The 20,274-nt window shown below is 44.2% G+C and overlaps 1 protein-coding gene across 1 annotated transcript in view; it reads left to right on the top strand.

The window, feature by feature from the left end:
* The window catches only part of NCALD (neurocalcin delta), a 48,206-nt gene extending 28,327 nt beyond the window's left edge, over positions 1 to 19,879 (top strand). The window contains exons 2-4 of the mRNA XM_082479312.1: positions 11,071 to 11,467; positions 18,344 to 18,449; positions 18,749 to 19,879. Of these exons, the coding sequence (XP_082335438.1) occupies positions 11,090 to 11,467; positions 18,344 to 18,449; positions 18,749 to 18,846 (582 nt within the window). The 5' untranslated portion in view covers positions 11,071 to 11,089 and the 3' untranslated portion in view covers positions 18,847 to 19,879. The remainder of the gene's footprint in view (positions 1 to 11,070; positions 11,468 to 18,343; positions 18,450 to 18,748) is intronic.
* Positions 19,880 to 20,274: the final 395 nt, after the last annotated feature.

The raw sequence follows: 20,274 nt of genomic DNA, 5'->3' as shown, positions 1-20,274 counted from the left end.
AGTAGAATATCACCCTGTTCTGCAGCATTACAAACTGCCCTAAGTCATTAATACAAAGCAGATGGCTTTGTTGTTGATCAGAGCTGGTTAGAATCTGAAATTCCCATTCCAAAGGAAATTTTGACATTTATATTTGTTTTCACTGCAAATTGGAACAAAACATCAAAATTTCCTGGTGGGATGGAAGTTAAAAATTATCTGGAAACACCGAGTTATTTCACTTCCGTGGTAATGAATTGTTTTCTCAATAATGTCAAAACCACTGTAATGCTAAAATTAACATCCAATATAAATGCCAAAATGAAATTAGAGAAAGTCACAGTAAAACTTTTTGCTTTATTAAAAGCAAAAGATAAAGTTGAAATTATCAACTCTGACATTTTCCCATTGTTTCCCTGAATGTGACACATTTCCACAAAACATTTTGATTTCAGCTAAGCTGCATTACCTGATGGAAATGGGTTCTACTGAAAAAGCATTCACCCAGTGCCGTTCTTCCAGGGCCAGTAATTCAGACTCATCTTGTAAGTTCAAGGATGTGAAAAATCTGAGAAATAAGACACGCGCAAAAATAAAATTAACACTTTATCGCCATTTAGAAACTTGTTTGAAAACTGCATTAAGAAATTCCTTCAGCTCCCGCAAAATTCCTTTAGTCATCCATATCACCTCTTACATTACGTGCCTTGTGTTCAGGCACCCTTGACAGTTCTAGGCGCTGGTCAAATCATTCCTGGTGCGGACCTTCATATTTATGAACTTATAAACTCTGACATTATCTCAGAGCATCTTGTTTCCATCTCTTTAGCAAGACTCTGGTCCTGGCTGCCAGAACCTCCCACTCCCACTCTCCTGTTGCCTACTTTCCCAGAGAAAGTTCCACTAAATTTCTTCACTATGGAACAAAACCTCACAGTTATTCTCCAGGTAGGAACCTCCACCATCATTCCTTTCCCCATCCTAACAACATCTTTAAAAATATCCAGTTTGACAGTTAATGGCTCCGTTTTTTTCCAATATCATGCTTTCATTTTATCTGTCAACACCAAGTCTCTGCTGTGGGATAGGACACCATCTGTTAACAGTTTTTTCAAGGGTAGAGTAAGCACAAATGTCACTCTTTGGGAGTCACAAGCTATTTATTTACAAAGATAAAAAAATCAAGATCATGAATTCACATCAGCTTCTCTTGTTACTTTGTGCAACAGTAGCTTTCTGCTTTAGTTTCCTCTACCTTCCACCAAGGTATTGCATATATGGTTACATAAAAGGACCAAACAAGATGTAGGACAGATTAGAAACCCGATAAAGTTGCTGCTAGACGAGTGTGATGACTGGTGCGCTTGGGTGCATTGAGGGAGATTATGTTACTACCCGTGAGTGCCTTACATAAAGCAGAGAAAACACTTCAGGAGGGAGGAGGATGAACGGCATTTGATGTAGCTGGAGTTGTGAGTATCAGGATTGCAAGACAAATTGCAGTGACGCAGACAGGCAGGGAGGCTGGCTTTTCTAAAGCACTCAGGCCCTCCTTAGGTACCAAAGTAAGCGGTGTGATTTTCGGGGACGTCTCAGTTTACCAGATACAGATGCTTTTTGAAAAGCTGCCTATTACAGACGCGCCCAAACAGAAGATGTGTTTCTTTTTAGTTTAATTATGGGTGCTGAGCACTTGAAAAATGTGACCTTGAGCATTTTAAGAAATGGGCTACACAAAGAGATTGTTAAACAGAGAAACTTTAGGCTGCTGAGTTGCTCTTATAATAGGAGACACAACAACTGCAGAAAATGTCTGTCATTCAGATCTTGGTATATGGTCCCCTTTGAAAGGATGTCACTAGATAAAGTCACCGCTAGCTGGAAGGGGGTGAGAGGTTTTGCCAGCTCCCCTGCTGTCAGCTTACCACCTGTGCTTACAAATACTGCAAATGTCCCATGCTTAGCGAAACAGTTGAATGCAGTAAAATCTGGAAAAGCAGCCTCTTGAGGGCGGATGTCCTAATGTAAAGGACAAAGTCTCTCTTGCCATTTATTGTACAAAATTAGACAAAGGCAAACATACTTTTACAAAAATACTATTTCCATAGAGTTTGAAGAAATCAAATATATAAACATATCTCTAATTCCCAAAGGAGTCACCTGAAGCCTGCCAAGACAAAGAGTTAGTTATTTTAAAGACCTTAAATGGTTTTATCTGGGATTAATGAACAATTAATGTTTTTTTCTTACAAAGTCTATGGTAAACCATTGTTCCTCAACTCTTCACAAACAAATCATTACGAACCAAAAAGGCACATGAATATTGGCATGACTTTTATTGTTGTGAGCTTTTAAAGAATGAGGAAGAAATGAAATAGTGAGACTATTTGGGACTCTGGGAAGAGGGCTTAACCAAATCTGCGTAAGTTTTCCCCCTCTTGTCTGGTTTCTGTTTTCTTTTTTGTTTCCTTATTTCTCACTAAGCAGGGAAAATGTTACTTTCAAGTTGTTCTGGGTGGGTGAAACCTGTGCTGGTCAGCCCTGGGCAATGAGTGGCCAACACTTACAGCATTATTTTTCCCACTGCTCGTAGGGTGGTGGTTCTCTGCATCATCTCGCAAAGCACTCCGGACAAAGCCCAGGGCGCTGAGCAAGGCTGGCAGTCCAAACTTGGTCCGGCACTCCAGTGTGTGCAGGGGAGCACAGGGCCCCCATTTACACCCACTTACACCTTGGAGGGTCACTGTAGGATTTGGGAGCATCGATTGCTTTATGTGTAGCTCTAGTGGTCCCTTTTCTGGCCATCTTCACTGCCTGTCTACCCCTACGTGGAGGCAGAGGTTATACCTTAATTAGGCAGAAAACCTTCCTGAAGGTGCTTGTGTGCACTCTGCCTGAAAAAGCAGAGATTCTGTGTTAAGGTGGGTGACCTCCACCTCCCCCGTGTAACAGCCACACTCGCAACGCAGCAGCAAGTGGCTGATCACTAGCGGCTTAAGAACAGACCTGGTAATGCCCCCACGCAATCAAAATCTGGCGGGTGGAGGTGGAGCGAACAGTGTCCGTTACATAAGCCAATACAGAGACACTCCTCTTCAATGGATAGATGTACACCACGTTTTCTGTTAGGAGCAGTTTCACAGACAAGCCCTGAGTCCTAAATGCAAGATGCAAAGAGTGACCGACTGTGAATCCAAGAGGAGTCACTGCACAATATGCCATACTGGTGCAAATCCACGTAACATGCTCTTTTCCCCCAGCTCCCAATATTAGAAATTGCCTGGTCATTTTTCCCGCATCACACACCCAGCCTTACAGGAAACGCTTTGGAAACAGAGACCTTCTCTGGAAGCCCCAATTATGCTGAAGCTGATGCAGAGGTGAGGGAATGTGAGGGCATCTTCACTGCTTGAGGCCAAAACATCACTTACTGCTCTCTCAAAACAATTTCAGCCAAGACCATGGGCATTGCTGAGAGTAACATGATAAGCACTAGGCTGTTATCTAGTTAACCCACTGATGCTGAAGACCCTGGCAGTAACGTACTAGCATTTATAGACAGAGGCACTGCCTTTCTGCTGCTTCTCCCTCCTCCACCGCCACACCGGCCCTCATTGCTAAAATGCACAAAGGAATTGCGATAAAGAGAAGCAGGAGACAACGTGCAGCAGCTGTAGCATTTCTCTGCCAGGGTAAATCTGAAGGGATAAGAGCCTGGGCTTTTGATGTTCGACATCCATAAGCATCTCCAAGTTTGAAACACGTGAGCTCTGTGCAGCTGCTCCTGCTTGGACTGCCCACCTCAAGTAAAGCACAGAGCTATAAGGGTTTTACTTTTATTTCTTGTCTTGAGTTTCTCCTGGGAGCTGCAGCAGGAAAGCACAGAACAAGTACTGTCAAAGGAGCAATTAGGGACACCTTCTGTAGGAGAAGGATCCCCAGTAAGGGTGCTGGAGGAGCCACAAGGTGACACAAAACAAAATGGTAACTTGCAGCGGTGGAAATGTCAGGATCCTGGAACCAGACTAAGAGCCTAGTACTAAACGAGTGAAATTTATTGTGACAAACAGGTTATGAAGTACCAAGAGGTAACTGGATGGCACATGTGTCGCCTATTCCTTCTATTGACAAATAAAACATAAACACTGAATGATGATCCCATCTACACCTTTGCCTTGTTTTATTTTTCTCTTCATTTCTGCGTTATCCTTCCTTCTTGTTCTTCAATGTCTGATATAGTTTTAGCCAGAAGTTTCACTCTGTGGTATATGTTTCAGGCCTTGGGTACTTGTTACACTGCACTGCAAATCTGTTTACTGCAGTTCCTTGTGAATATTCATGAGAGAGCGTCAGATTTTTTTAATGAATCTTGCTCATGAATTTTATCCATTCTTTTGCTGTTTGCCAATATAAGCAGATAAATTGAGGATGGCAAGGCTCAGAATTTTACTCTGCATGTATTTACTTTTTTGCTAAGTCCCTCTGTGATTTTTAATAAGTTTGGTGTTCTTTCAAAAATATGTTCCAAGATGCTGTTTTTAAAAAATTTAAACAAAAGCCTTTCTTGGCAAGCATTGCCACACTGGTTACTCAAATGAACGTGTGAAAACAGACTAGAAATGGCCAAAAGGAAACTAAGTGTCTGCTTCCAAGAGCCTGTGGGGTAGTTTTCTGTAGAACCAAGAAGAAAAATCTCCTGGCCAGGTAGTGCTTGCGCTTCATGGCAAGAGGTTAAAATCCAAGAAGTTATTCTTTCCAGTGCTGCTGCTGCTCTAACAAAAAGCACTGTGTCCCACAAGTGGGATCCTCCACTGGCATTGAAATTTCCAACTGGAAGGTGGAGAGCAGCGCTGGAAGTGGCTGAGGTTGTGAATGTCAGAAGGGCAAAATGAGAGCAGTATGAAAGAAGAGCGCTCTGCCCAACCTGCTCATCAGGAGCTCAGTGGATGATTACAGAGGTTCCCTGGGCTGGGGCACCGCAGAAATCATCAAATACACGTTCCTGCCTTCCTCACCTGAGTCCCACCGGAGAGCTACAAGGTGATAAACAGCATTGCCCGCATTTACTGTTGAGTTTGCATTCATGATCAGGCCATGGCAACGTTGGTGTTCCAGCCACAGGGAAGCAGTATACACAGATGGGAAGAAAATGTGTCATTTCAGACAGCTGCTGCTTTGAACCATTTCATTACGTTGCTTGTACGGCGGTTAGCAGTATTACAGCCTGAAGGAACAACTGACCTTATGAAGGAAACTTGGCTTTTATATCAGAAAGTGTTCACCAAGGCCTTGACTTTTGTAAATGCACATACCTTCCCCCATTCTGCAAGGGCACGGACAAAGAGGAACCAGAGATGCGTCTGGAAACGTGTGTACATTGGATCGCAAATTACAGCAGAATTTGCAGAGACTGCCTCGTGCTGCAGTTTGTGAACTGGCTTCTGGTATCTGAAGCTTTACCAAGCAACGATAGCAGCTGGCAGAGAAGGAAGAGAGTAGCTTTTACTGTGAAAAGTGTTGCGAACAGGGCAAAATTTTGGCCTGGAAGCCCTGGGGACACATCCCCAGCCAAGTCCCATTCTCTGACATACACTGTAGTCTCCCCCTGACAACCCCCCCTTATCACAACGTAAGGGGATGCCGTGCTGCAAGGTTTGGTCAACCAGAGGTTTGGGCAACCAGAACAGAGCAGCCCCCCTCCTTTGAGCCTGTGACAGAGCGGAGTTGCACAGTGACAGGCAGAAATGTAACTGTAAGGGGTGGCAGAAAGCGATGGCAGGAGAATTTAGCTTGTGGGAGCCCTATACGCTGTCCTGTGGAGGCTGGTGTGCAGTGACAGCTGATGAGTGTTGATGGGTAGGACATGAAAGAAGGTGACATCCTTGCCACATCCAGATGTGTAGACAGCTTGAGAGAGAGAGATGGTGTGTATGAGTCCAATTGTCACATGTCCAGGTTTTTATAACGATCAGCAGTTACTCTGGAGAAAAAACGACAGCAGTGGTTGTGAGTGGAGAACCACCAGACAAGCCATTAGGCATTGCCACAGGGGACTGACTCATCCTGGAGCACTGCTTTCTTGAGACTGTCAGGGAGCAGTGCTGGTTCAGAGTGCTGCAGTTGTCCTGCTCAGCCTTTGGCTCATTCCAGCAGTCGTCAGGAACTTCTTCAGCTGCTCAGCAGAGTCTGAAATCCCGTGACTGCTATTCTCAGGGAAATTCTCAAATTATGTGTTAGAAATGTTAAAGACAGCATTGCCCCCCAGTAAATGGATTATTTCTTGGAAACAGGTCAGACTGCATGTGTAAGAAACCAGGAAATGGGAGTTTCTGAAGACAAACAATAATGAGGTGGTTCATCCCCGTTTTCTGTAATATTACAGACCCATATTACTAGTCAAGGAAATTGGTACTGGTATATCCATCATCCATCACCTCTCAACTATGCTGGAGAAGTGTCCTGCTCACTTTAGTGGTGTGTTGCCAAAACTTTCTCCACCCATGCCCCAGAATTACCTCTGTGTACATCCTGTGGGTTTAGGACTGTATAAATGTGTAAAAGCTGTGTAAAAGGCTTCCTGCATTGTCCAGTGTTATCTCTCTGCCACTGAAAGTTTGTTCCCTAAAGCTCATGTTTTGTCATCTAGTGCTTTTTAATTTTAAATTGTGGAATAGCACTGAAAACACAAAATGGAGCTTTCATTGCTTCTTTCTGAAAAGTTTTCTGCCTTCATTTTTACAAGTTGGTCTCTGTAGCCAAGTCCATGGTGCAATTTATCGTGCTATCCCTACTGGGAATATATCAGGCCTCTTGCCTCTAAAGTGACTCTTTACACCTTTCAGGTGCTTTGTGCATCTGTTAACTATGACGTATCCAATATTTTAAATTCTCCATTTTTAGAGCAACATTTTCTCCTGGACAAGTGCCCTTTTCTCATTTTACTTTTTCTCAGCAGTGGCCTTCCCTCCAGGTTTAAGCCTAAATCAAAATTCAGATGCCTTTCTGTCTTTGGCAGACTGAGCTCAACCGACGAAAAAAAAAAAAGTGTCTTTTTGTCTTTATATGATGGTTGTCAAGTTGGAAGAGCAAGAGCGTTGTTAGAAATGTGGTGCTAGCATGTGCTTATTGTAGCGAACCCCCAGCAGAAAAAATAAATTTGATTTCTTTTAAGGGAACGTGTTTAGATGCTCGCACTGCATTCACGCAGCGATGAGTTAGCTGCATGCTTTTGCCTGCTGCAGCTTCCCAGCTCCTGCCAGGCCGTTGCTTCAGCAGGCGGTATGCATGTTTGCCTTACCCTGAGGTTTGAGATCAAGGTAAAAAATGTATGTGAGCAGCAGCAAACTGCTGGCAAGAGGCACGTGATAGAGCAAGTGCTCATTCCCTTTCTGTCCTGCCAGTTGTCCCTGTTTGAGGAGAAGGCTATAACAGCATCGATGTCCCGTCTGCACACAATATACTGCACTGCAGGGGAAGTCAGTTGGTGTGGTGTCAGTCACTACTTCACTTATTTATTCTCTTAGATGCTGAATTATCACAGCCTGTTGTCTGTGAAAAAGCTCTATCTTCAGTCTCATCTTAAAAACTCCGCACCTAGACCTGATTAGAGCAAGCTCTAAGTATTTACTTTATGGAGGAGCACCTATGACACTTTCTACAATAATCAGTGAACAAAGATTCTTTCCATAGCAACCACACAGCAATGACACTTTCCTTTCTGATCTTCTGTAGTTGTTGGCTGAAATGGTATCAACCCTTCAAGCCATAAGCACATCCCACTCTTTTACCGAACAATATTGCCTTCAGAGTTAAGACCTTAATATTTTTATATGTCATGTTGTCCCATACAAGAAGTCATTCATATGTATTATGTCTAGCACCATTGTATCAGAGGAAAAGTGTAGAAATGCGATTAAACGTAATCATGAAACCCTTAATTTTTTTGTTTTGTATACCTACAACATCCATTTCTCAGCATTGTCAATATTTTATTTTGCCACTACAATTTCCACTCACTATTTACTTGCTGTATTTTTAACATTTAACCATTTATCAGAAATTGGAAAGAACTACGGAGGTCATAAATTGTGATGAAATGCCTAAAATCAGAACCAGTTTTATTTCATTCTATTCATTTATTGCTGTCATTGTTAGCTGACATTCTCTTAGCTCACTGTACTCTGCCCATAATCTAATCTCCCCTGAAGAGGCGGGCAGCAGTGTATGAAGTGATTATAAGGATCTTCAAGTGTCTTCAAGGATTTTCTGTACTTGGACTGCAAAAGCATTTTGATCTGTTGTTGATGGAATGGGCACAATAAATCCCATTGCCACGATTCCTAGAACACTACCTATTAATAAGGAATGATAAGGAGGGCAAAGAACACGATACAAATTCATCACAAGTGGACTCAGAAATAATCCTACCGGTTTTGACTGCATTGCCTGGCATCACAGCAGCTCTGAATTTCAACCCCTTACTGCAAGTCACATATGGTTAGTTTTCCTTCTGTGCCTGGAGAACAAAGATTTTCCTGATTGTGATGCTTTACTCCTACCAATGCAATGCAGTGCATTCCACCGTTCTGTATTTTTTATTATTTGGTAAAAATATATTGCACCTGCGGCCATGTGTAGCTATAAAGGCAACATTTTTTGCACTGAAACACATTCTTACTGGCTACCCCTTAAAGGCCACTGCCTGCATGTTACCTCATATTTTATTTTTCAAAAGACTCCGGACTAGGAGTGGGCAAGCCAAGTTTTGCGTTTTCAAATGTTTGAGATATTAAAAAGCAGCAAGGGATTATATCACTAGTGCCAGCTCACTCCTACCGCAGCTGGCTTGCACGTTAGTCAGAGATCTTCCCTTTCTGCTCTCATGGTCTGAAAAGTGTGCAGCCCCCCATTGTAGGTGTGGGTAGCTGCTACCTCCTCTGAGGATTTCACTGGCTTGTTTTTAATTAAACTGGTACCGCTCTAAACTCAGCCTGGCCACTTCATTAGTCCAGTTGCTTTTTCATCCTGCCGACAGACCCTGCTCGTGTTGTTTTGCGTGACATAAACCCGTCTGGCTGCCCTAATGTAATCCGTTCACTCAGCTAATTCCCTGGTTGTTTATTATGGACCCCATCCAACACCCACTGAAGGCAACGCAACCTTCAGCTGCCTCGGCAGCTGTTGGGCCAGGCCTGTAAAACAGGGACTTTTTTTGCTATTTTCAGGATATTAAGAGCTTGGATTACTTAAAAACTGCACAGTATGTTTTGATCAGGATGAAAGGAAGAAAGGCAATATAAAAATTTACCTTTGACGTGGCATCTTCCACTTTCCAAGTGTTTTGGAGACCCTTTGGAGCAAAAGATATTGTTTGGATCAAGGTAGTTGCTCAGACCCCTGAAATGGTCTGGAGATGGAGAGGTTCCCATCACGCAGGATTCCTCACCCCTCTGTGAACAGAGGAGCCTGTTCTCCATCAACTGTGTAGGCAATGACTTTAGACTAGACATCTAGTTACCAGACAGCCGTCAGTGGATCCTGTGGAGACACAGATAGATCTAGGATGAATCCCGCCATTTTACCCTTGAGAAACAAAGCTTTTTGGTCATTCTGGTCCAAGAACACAGGAGATTAAGGAGACAGTCCTCTAGCTGCCTTGGAGAGTTCAAATTCACCTTGGGGAGAAGAGGAGCTTCTCACCACAGGAAACAATTAGCATCAACCTGAGGGAGCCTCAGTTTCTTCTTCCCAGTGCCAAATAGAAGAGACAATAGATTAGCTTCAAATGGTGGTACATTTCTCATTAGCTGCTTCTGACATGTAATGATACTGTATTCTTCATTTTTTTAAAGTTTTAGCTTGGTCTAGAAAGGATATTTTATTGAATGCTATTAGCCACTCCAGACATCGTCCAGAAATCCATCTCTGTGACCCAGACTCCATTCTGACAACAGTGTGGGAGTCCTGTATAAATTACTTTGCAATTCCGCTTAAGTTATCCATGCATCAGATCTTAGTTGTGACTGTCATTCGCATGACAAATTCTCAGGCAGGTTTCTGTCAGCAGAGAATAGCTTCCTGCAATTCAGGTATAATGCTAAGCTTCCAGTAAAAATGATGATGCCGCTTTTTGGAACCAACACGCTCAGGCTCCAAAATTTTAAACCCAAAGGGCAGCAGTCATTAGTAAATCTGCTGCACAATGTGATATGTAGAAACTTGCCTTAACTAAAATATAATTAAGGTGATTTAACGGAAGCTGTATCCCATAATATTTCTTGATGGTTAATTTAAGGGAAACGAATTTTCAACGTTGTTGTCTGGGTACTTTTTGTTTTCTCTTCCTTTTTTTTTAAAGAGGTTTTTTCCAAAGAGCTGTGACCACCCAGATTACTATTACTTAGTAACAGAACCAATTTCTGGCTACAAGAAGAATTAAAAAACCACAGTAATAGTTTGGGGTGGGGGAATCCACCACTGATAACATCTTTTCAGATTTTATCAGCATTTTGAACTAAAATGGGAATTGGTCCATGCCAAAAAGAAGAGGCACCTACTGGGTTGCTCTGTTTGATTCTGGTTATGAAGATATATATCTAGAAGGGCTTTGGAGCTCCTGGTTTCAGTGCACACTGCAGATGCACCTTGATCCCATTTTGGAGCAAGCCCAAGTGAACACAGCCCTTTGTAGCAACCTGGTTTCCACCAGAGGTACAAAAAAACGTAACTCGTTCAGGTCAGGTCCTTGAAACGGTTGAGTGTGCTGCAACACGTGGCTACCGGTCGGCTACACCTTGCAATATCCGTTGCTTGCCTTGTGATTTCAATGGCAAAGTACAGTGGCAGTAAATTCAACATAATTACAGTTCTCCAGACTGTGAGAAGACAACGTAATCAACATGTCGATTTTGCTTGTTAATTTTTTCAGATTATACTTGTAGTAATGCACAATGACCCAAAATTTCAATTGATTCCCAAGGGTGAACTATCATCAGAAAGCTCAGAATCCAGCACACTGTTCTTCTACAGCCTCCAAGCTAAGAGTTTTTAAGTAATAATAATAATTCATATGTGTTTGTTTTTCCTCTGCAGTTAATACTTTGACACCAATATGGGAAAGCAAAACAGCAAACTACGCCCTGAAGTCATGCAAGATTTGCTAGAAAGTACAGACTTTACAGAACATGAGATCCAGGAGTGGTACAAAGGCTTCTTGAGAGACTGTCCAAGCGGACATTTATCTATGGAGGAGTTTAAAAAAATATATGGGAACTTTTTCCCTTATGGGGACGCTTCTAAGTTTGCGGAACATGTATTCCGCACTTTTGACGCCAACGGAGATGGAACAATAGATTTCAGAGAATTCATCATAGCCTTGAGTGTAACGTCGAGAGGTAAACTGGAGCAAAAGCTAAAGTGGGCATTCAGCATGTATGACCTCGACGGGAACGGCTACATCAGTAAGTCAGAGATGCTGGAAATCGTGCAGGTATGTGCTGCTCAGAGGCACCCCTTGGCCCCCCTCCTTCCAAGCAAATTATGAAGCGATGTTGCAATGAGACACTGAATTAAAAACTCTGGTAGCATTTGGGGGGTTATGTTCTTGGTTCCCTGTATAACTGCTTGAATATAAAATGTTATTTCATTTGGCAATGATCGTGTCACAATTCAAACTACAGCATTTGATATCCATTGCAAGTTCTTCCTGAGCAACAGGCTGTGTGGGAAGTTCTCCTTTGGGAGTTCTGTTGGGCAGGAGGACAGCAACCAACCTGATAAATGTGATTCTGTCCTCTGGGAAATCGCTATCAATTAATTGCAATTAGTTACAGTTGGACCAAGTAGGTATCTTAGATCAACTAGTTAGTTAACTTTTAAGAAAGGCAGGCTCACTCTACAATAAGAAACAAATCTACTTTGGAATCATGTTGTTACGGAGAACCAGCTCACAATTTTGATATTTTTTTTTTTAATTCTAGCAAGGTCTGCGTACTTAGTATCATACTAACTGTCTTTATATTAAGTTGCCAGTACAGATAAACCTTATCTGGGCAGACAATGATTCCATACACAGCTTCTTTGCATGCATTTTCTTGTGGTGCTAGTAGGAGTCCCACCTCACTTTGGCTCCCTCTAACAAGTTTTTACCCTTGAGGCACATCACTCTACTGAAAGCTTTAAAACATTTTTGATATGGTGGTATATTTACACAGCTTGAGCCTGTATAATACAGCACTGTTTAAAAAGAAAAAAAAAAAAGCCTGTTATCAAGATCCTTCCTTTCCCTGGAAATTTTGAAATCCTAAGTAAGTACTGTATTATTCAGATTTATATTTGTGCTGGAAATCAAGGGAAGGGAATGCACTCAAATTACAGGCTGTAATGGCAAACTGTGTGTATGGAGTCAGCCTAGTGCGTGGTGCCCTTGTCGTTCTACCAAGGCTCTTCTCATGCCCTCGGACAGTAACTAACACCAGCACTTGCACTGCTTCAGCAACACCAGATACAAAGCTCAGCAACAAACGTAGGGTTGTTGTGTCATCTTTCGCATATTCTGTTTTGTGTTCCTGTGTCTGAGTTAAAGAGCAGGACTGCATTCAGTCATAGAGGCTGCCTTCTCTCCATGCCATGACAAACCCCACGGAATATTTGTATTAGAAGATACTCTGTTCCCTACATATCTTCCTCTCCCCCGGGTAGGGTAAACAGGCTATCAATTATTGTTTTCTTAGCTGTATTTCTCCTCATGAGAAAACAAAGAGAGTCCCAAAAGAACTAACAAAGTACAAAGCAAACACAAGGAGACAAACCAGAGCAAGTGCCTGCTCCTCTGGAGGAGGCACCAGGAAGGCCTCAGTGCTTAACGGCAGCACAGACCTCCCAGACCAGAAGATTTACAAATATGGGGAACAACGCCACAAATGTGTTCATGTCCAATTTAATGAAAACATCAGTGGCTGAATTCTCTGTAACGAGCCAAGCGAGGACCAGCAAAACTGGCAGCTTTTTCCAGTTACCCCAGATCTGCTCGCCAGCATGATTAGAGGCTGAAGTGCTCTGTCTCCTCTTCACAGTCGTGCCGGTATCAGATTGTAGCATTACCCTTTGCAACCACAGTGCTATCGTCAAATGAAACAGCAGCTTTGGGATCGGTGTAGGGTGACATTCTGCCAATTCGTACATCCAGCCCAGAGCAATACTTGTCCTGCGTACAGCCCTCAGCCTGGTGCTCCAGCCCTCCCACCGCATTTCTTGGGAGGCTTGGCTCTCTCCTCTTTTCAGATCACACCTGAAACTTAACAGAGTGATGATGCTTTCTCTCATTTCATCTCACCCCACATTTTGAGGGATCACACAAAAACTGGTTGTGGAAGTAACCAGCCTAACAAGCCCGAGCAACAGTCATTTCTGCACCATGGACCTTCGGTCATTTTACAGTCAGGAAAGTTGTCCTTTCCGCGATGGAGCTTCCCATGAGGCAACGTGCTTGTAGATCTCACCCTGTTCTCTTCTTCCATTTTTTTATGGTCGTAGTGATCTTCCTGTATGGCACTGGTCACCCATAGCTCCTCCCAGTTGGGTAGATTTTGTTGCATAGTCTATGAAAGCATGTTCAGCTGATTTGTGAAAATGAAGTAGATGAGCACATTTTCTTGCTTCATTGAGAGGTTCCTTTGATGTAGAGTGATTAAACTTACAAAAAAAAACAGCTAACAACTATCACTTTCATTTACAAAAGATTATTATTTTTCAATACGGAAAGACAGGATTCTGTATCAAATGTCTTCCTGGGGGCCCTCAGCCATCACAATCTTTCTGATAGTGAAAAACAGAAGTCTGTAATATCTCTTACATATATCTCAGAGGAACCTGTTACAAGTCCCTTTTCTAACATACATTTGCATATTGATACAGCAGGATTTATTATGTTTTCATCAGGATTTTTGCATAAGACAATACATCAAAATGAATACTAAAAGAAGCACAGAAAGATATTGTCCCTATTACTGAGGGATTACTGTATCTTAAATAACACGGGGGCAAGGCACACTTTTCTTCTTTTTCAGTCTGCTTTTCTTTGTGCTGTGAAAGTCCTCTCTCAATGGTGATTTTCACTGTTACTCTGGTGGTTACCTGCATTTCCTTTCTCATGCTCTGGCCTAATCTAACAGCGCTGCAGGCAGTGCAGGCATTGCACTCTTGGCCAACATTGCGAGAAGGTGCTTGTTGTAACAGCGGCAGCAGCAGCACTGGAACAGCAGAGCTAGTCGTTAAGGTGGCTCATGTCCCGCAGGAGCCCTAGAAACTGGCCAGCTGCCAAGAGGAGGAACGTGAACGGTCCACAACAGCTTTTTGAAGCCCGTTTTCTCTGCAAAGTGATGGGCTAGAGGGCAAAGCGCCTGCATTCCTTTAAGCTCCGTTTACCATAGTGCTGTTAACTGTGTACGCGTAGTCTATCGCAGAATCACCACACCTGCCCATGAGCTTCCCCTAGACAAGTCTCCAAAAAGCCCTGCTTAGAGACACACATGAGCCATCTGCATGGAACTTGGCTGCACAGTTTGAAGGATCACATAACTCGATGGACTTTAGTGGTGGACTGATGATTGCAGAGCCTAATAAAAGAAGGTCCACAGGATACTGCTACACCTACCAGGCATAGCACATCTGCAAAGTGCTGTGGGAAAATGCTTCATACCACAGATCCTCTAAGATTCTTCTGTTCTAGAAATGCTTTTCATGTCTTCCATATGTTTACCTATAATCTAAATAGCCCGGTCAACTCAAAAATAGCTGCGAACCGGCTAGAAGATTTGTGTTTGTTCCCCTTGCTGAAATGGGACATATTTGGTGAGAGTCTGAAAATAAGAGTTCAAATAAGAGATGGAAACCTTGTTCTAAGGGTACATTTTTTAGCTGTGTGGAGTCATAAGGCATCTTAAGAATAAGGTATCTTAAGAATACTGAGCCGAGAGATGAGAATAACACCTCCAGTTTAATACAAATAGAGCACTTGTGTTTCACTTGCTGGGCTAGCTCATTTGTAAGCCAGGAAGAACCAGAAGCTGATATGGGAAGAAGCAGCAGATGATATAGCTCTCAGTAAAGACAGTGTCAAAAATCCCCATGGGATTGAGAGGAAAGCAATTTTTTCAGGACAGTTATTCACTGCATGAGATTTTTAGCTGTCAAAATTTATTTCAACAGAGTAAAAGGGATTGCCTCAAAATTTGTGCTGTCATTGCTGCCATCACAGTAAGGAGCTCTTTGACACATTGCCAAGCATGGCAGGGAAGTGCAGCCCCCACCAAGGTTTCTGGCCCGAGTGCAGCAGTGGGAGCCGGCAGCTGGGAGCAAAACCTGTGCAAATGGACACAGGGGTGAGATTTGCCCTAAATCACCAATCGCCGCTCATCCACATGCAGGTGGAAAATCAAGGGGGAGAGCTCTGCAGGGAACCAGTCAGTTCAGATGAAGATGGAGCCCACGCTCGCTCCGGTGATGCACACAGGGCTCTGGAGGCACAATTTCTTGGTGGCATTCAGGGGCACCAGGGAGCTGTAAGGAGCCCTCCTGACAGAGGTCCACCTGCGAAGGCTGCCCTGACTCAGGTAGCTGCTGATAGATAACCACCTCCAAACCTTCTCCTGCTGAGTGCCACCAATGGCTTCCAGCCCAAGTGCTGTGAAGCCGAGAAGTCGTACTCCATGTGGAGTGGAGTCCCTGCAGTCTTTTGGTCCCAGGTTACAGCCCAGGGTTAGAACAGCCCAGCTCCACCTAATTATTGCATGAAACCAGCTTCCTTTGAAAGCTTGCTCTTTCAAACATGCAATAAAGAGCTCTGTGTAGCTGCGCTGAATTAATATGGGGCAAGTCTCAAGATTCTTAATCAGCTTTAGCTGGCTTTTACTTTGGGAAAACTTCCCACTGAACTTCTGAGTAAGGACATAAGAATTTGTCCAGAGTAACCATTTTCAGCATGAAAGGAACGCTTACTATGTTATTCCCATCTGGCTTTCCTAGAATATCTCATCTGTTATTCCCTTCACACGCCTCTGTGAAAAGGACCCTGTAGGATGAAGTCATCTTGAAGCGCTTTTTTTTTTTTTTTTGTCCTAAAAATCTGCATATTCTTACTATGGTTACTTTGATGAGAGTAAACACGCCTGCACTCCCGCTCCGGGGCATTCCTCCCACACTTTCAATACAGATTCTCTGCTTTGCCATCCTCTCACCCAGAGTGAGGGAATGACCCTTCCACCTCTCTTCCTACCCCAGACAAAAGCCAGACAGCTTAAGATGCTTAAACATTGGCAGATTTATAAGCCTCATCTCTGCTCTGACCTCTGTAAGTCTTGCATGCTGATGAGGAAGGTGTACATTCTTACTGTCCACCCTCTCCTCTTTTTTCTTCCCCTATTCCCTCCTTTCTCCAGCTCCCTCATCTCTATGTTCTGGTGCTTGCGTGTTCACCCCTTCTTCTCTTCTGGTTATCAGATGATCATGGTGGTGTGGACAGCATCCCTGCCTGTACAGAGGCTCTGCCCCCAATCTGGCACCCCAATCCTTTTGGGAACCTTTGGGCATTCCTGCAGTGCAAATCATGATGACGACAATGATGATTAAAAGGGTGCACACCACTTTTCCATTCAGCCAGTGGCTGTTTATGTTGAAATGCTCTCCTCTGTTCCCCTGCTCGGGTCCCCAGCCAGCATTCCACACTTGCCGGAGGGCAGACCAGGAAATCCATGGCCACGGTGTTGGTGACATAACTGAGGGAGCAGATGTTTGAATGTGCAGAGCGTAAGCAATGGATAATTAATTAAACAGACAAATGCCATTCTCAGGGTGTAACTCTTTGAGCTATTTAAAGTCCAGGAGATGTGAAAGGTGAGCTGCTGACAGAGAAGAGGTCAGCAAGATGGCCGAGGAAGCGGGTGCTCCCTAGTCTGAGCATAAAATGTCTGTGCTGCTTAGCAGCATCCTCCAGCTGGTGAATCTGTGCTGTCACGTTCCTGGAGCTGTCCCTTGGGGACCCTGGGCCAGATGATGGGAGCATGCTAGGCAGAGTGCTTCATGAATGGGAAATAGGGAGAGGGGAGATCCAGTGGGCAATCTTGGGCTCATGCCAAGGACCCTCCCTCCCAGAGCGAGGAGAAAGTGGAGAACAAATAGCTGAAGCGATTACATCTGCACTAAGTTATCAACTGACCACTGAAGACACCGCTTTTGGGGATGGGGGATGGGGGAGGGGGGGGGGGAACAAGAATTTGAATCTGTGGAAGAAAGTGATCGACATGTACAGACCAGGGCCGGAGGGCAGAGTGACCGTCCGGTGCAGCACTTACCAGCCAGAGGCCAACGAGCTGCAATGGGAAGCAGAAGGAGCTGCTCAGACCAGGGCAACGCTGCCTTGGGTTGGGATGTGCTGCCTCTCCAAAGGGCCGGGAGGGTCCCCTGAGGCCATCACCATGCGGCCGTCTGGCTGGTGCTGTTCTCCCAGCTGTGTGGCACCATGAAGATATCTGGCACACAAAATACTTCTTTACTGGTACTGCATGATCGCGTTTGCAGGCAACGTTTGGATAACCGGTTCAAATTATTCATCCTTGTTTTAAAATTAACACTACCTCTTTTTTAGGGGCGGCTAATACCATACGTGACTAATGGATTTATCTGTGCAGAGAATAGCTATGGGTGGCACCAGTGCCGTGTGGGACCAGAACATCTGCTCTCTGTGGAACAAATTGTGAATGGGTTTTTTTTAGCCGTGTACGCACACCAGTCCCCAAGGAAAAGGCCACCTTGTTGCTGGCCAAGTCTTCATTATCTGAGAGACACAGCAAGTGCAGGGAGTGAGTTGCTGCCCTCCCCGTGGGCAGGATGCTGGCCAAGGAGGGAGAGAAAGGAGATGGGGGGAAGCGAAGGCAGAGTGAAGGGATGAGGGTGGTGAGGATGGAGCCTGGGTGGCTGAAGCATGGGGGCACGCCACAATGCAGGACAAGCCCTCAGTGGTCTTACCATTTCCCCAGGCACCGGGAGCTGCCAGGGCCTGACGTGCCGTACAAGTGAAAAATTCATCCGAAGACTGTTTTAATAAGGAAAAATGTAACCTCAGTCCAAACCCAGATTGTGTTCGACTGTGACTAAATAAGGAAACACGGTATTTCATAAATGAACGTCCTACTGAAGGGGGCAGCTGCATGCACTGGTGCCACCCGACTCCCCTCAGCATCCGGACAGCAGGTCCCAGCTGATGTTCCCGGGATATTTTCTGCCCGTTTCTGTCACCAGGAGATAATCATACCCCTGCATTAAGATAATGTGTTTCTTACCAGCTCTTTGCTCCTGTCATATCACACAGGCAATCTATAAGATGGTTTCTTCTGTAATGAAAATGCCGGAAGACGAGTCAACACCAGAGAAGAGGACAGAGAAGATCTTCCGCCAGATGGACACCAACCGTGATGGTAGGCACCCTCCAGGTGCTGGAGCAGCCACCTCTGCCCCCATACTGGGTGGCCGGGGTGTCCTGCCCACATGGGGCGACCCCTCAAACCCACCGCTCCTCCTTCAGCCACCCAGGCAAAGCCACCGCCGTCCACAGCCAGCGGGGTGCAGGCAGGCAGGCAGGGCTTTGCCTTGCGGGGTTGCTTTCCCAGGGATTTCCCTTGGGCTCCCCCAGCTTCCTTCCACCGTGCTCGTCCAGAGGCATGGCAGGTGTGCTGTGACCCACCATGTGCACTAAGGAGATGTGTTTCTTTTCTAGGAAAGCTCTCTCTGGAAGAGTTCATCCGAGGCGCCAAGAGCGATCCATCCATAGTCCGTCTCCTGCAGTGTGATCCCAGCAGCGCCGGGCAGTTCTGAACCCATTCTTTGGATGAATTATGTATCTGCTTTTTTTTTTTTCCTTGCCAAACAACATTCATGGTAGTGTTGCCTCTGTATGGCCAATTATGCCTTCTTTTGTGGCATCTTATAGCTTCTTTTGTTGTGGATTAATTATAAGAATGCTGAATTGCTCTTAACAATTTGTCCAGAGCACGGGCAGTACTGTTTTAAACAGATATTGTGGTGTTATCATTGTTTTAAAGATTTTGTTTTGGTTTTGGGTTTTTTTTTTTGTTTGTTTTAACGTGTCTGTTTTGGAAAGTATGTGTTGAGAAGGAGGAAACCAACAACAAAACCCTTGGCAGCAAGACACACTGACAGATTTTTAGATTGCTGCTTTAGTAGCTGAGTATTCACCCACAGGACCTGAAAGTGCAGTAGAGGTTGAACCAAAGGGGTTGTGATGGGTGGGGTAGGATTCACCTGGAACCTCCTCTCCTGTCCAGGAGGCACCAGTTAAGGTCAAAGACAGGATCGAGAAGTACAAAAGTGCAAAACGGGTGCGGGGTGAATCATCCGCACCCCTGCTCCTACGCCTCATTGTTTCAATGCTGTGAACATTTTCCAGGTTGTGAAGGAGAAGGGAAAAAACAAAGATGGTCAGTTTTTCCTAGGTTTACAGTGATTGATTTCACATGGCTTTATCTGGAAATTCAGCAATTCGCAATCCTGATCCCCAAATCCACAACTGACGATACCTCTTGCCATTTGGGATCAGCAAAGGCAGACACAGATAGGGAAAACTGGGTCTTCACAATGAATTTAAGGGAGATACATATTGAATGTGAAATTTTCAGGTGAGCAGTAAAGCAGTTTCTACTAAGGAGAGTGGGCATTCACGTGAGGAACTCACGGACACGCAGCTCCAGCTGAGGCACATCTGCTGTTCCGAATGCTCTTGCATAGTATGACGTTTTGGGGGTGTTTTTGTCTCTCTCCGTGTAGCTAACAGAGTTTCTAGGCCTGCCCTTAGGGGAAGGTTGTCATCAAAACTTGTTTTAAACATAAAATTGTAGCATTTATATTTCATTTATTTTAGTAAAGTTCGAAAAACCTGTACTGAAACAAGGAAATGGTACGCTTTATGGTATATTTATATATATAAAAATTAAAACAAAAAAAAGATCAGCTCTTGAGAGAAATGTTGAATGTTTATCTTTTCGCCTAGATGCAGGAGTTCTGAAATTTGCTGCTGCAAGACTTTATCCTTCCGTCAAAGTTGCTGTAGGCAAAGCTAGTACACATTCGTGGGACTTCTTAGGGACTTTACAAGCGCTGCTGCAACGGAAAAGCTTTAGCAACAGGAGGCATTATGCTGACTAAATTGGCATTAATCTGTCATTAGCTAAAGTCTGCTCTGTGATGCTGTTAGAGAGGTACCCATGTAGGCAGTGCACAGCCCTG

This window comes from Vanellus vanellus (assembly GCF_965231255.1).
Source record: "Vanellus vanellus genome assembly, chromosome: 2".
NCBI classification, from domain to species: Eukaryota; Metazoa; Chordata; class Aves; order Charadriiformes; family Charadriidae; genus Vanellus; species Vanellus vanellus.
Note: the sequence above shows the minus strand (reverse complement) of the source record. Positions and strands in the feature narration are given on the sequence as shown.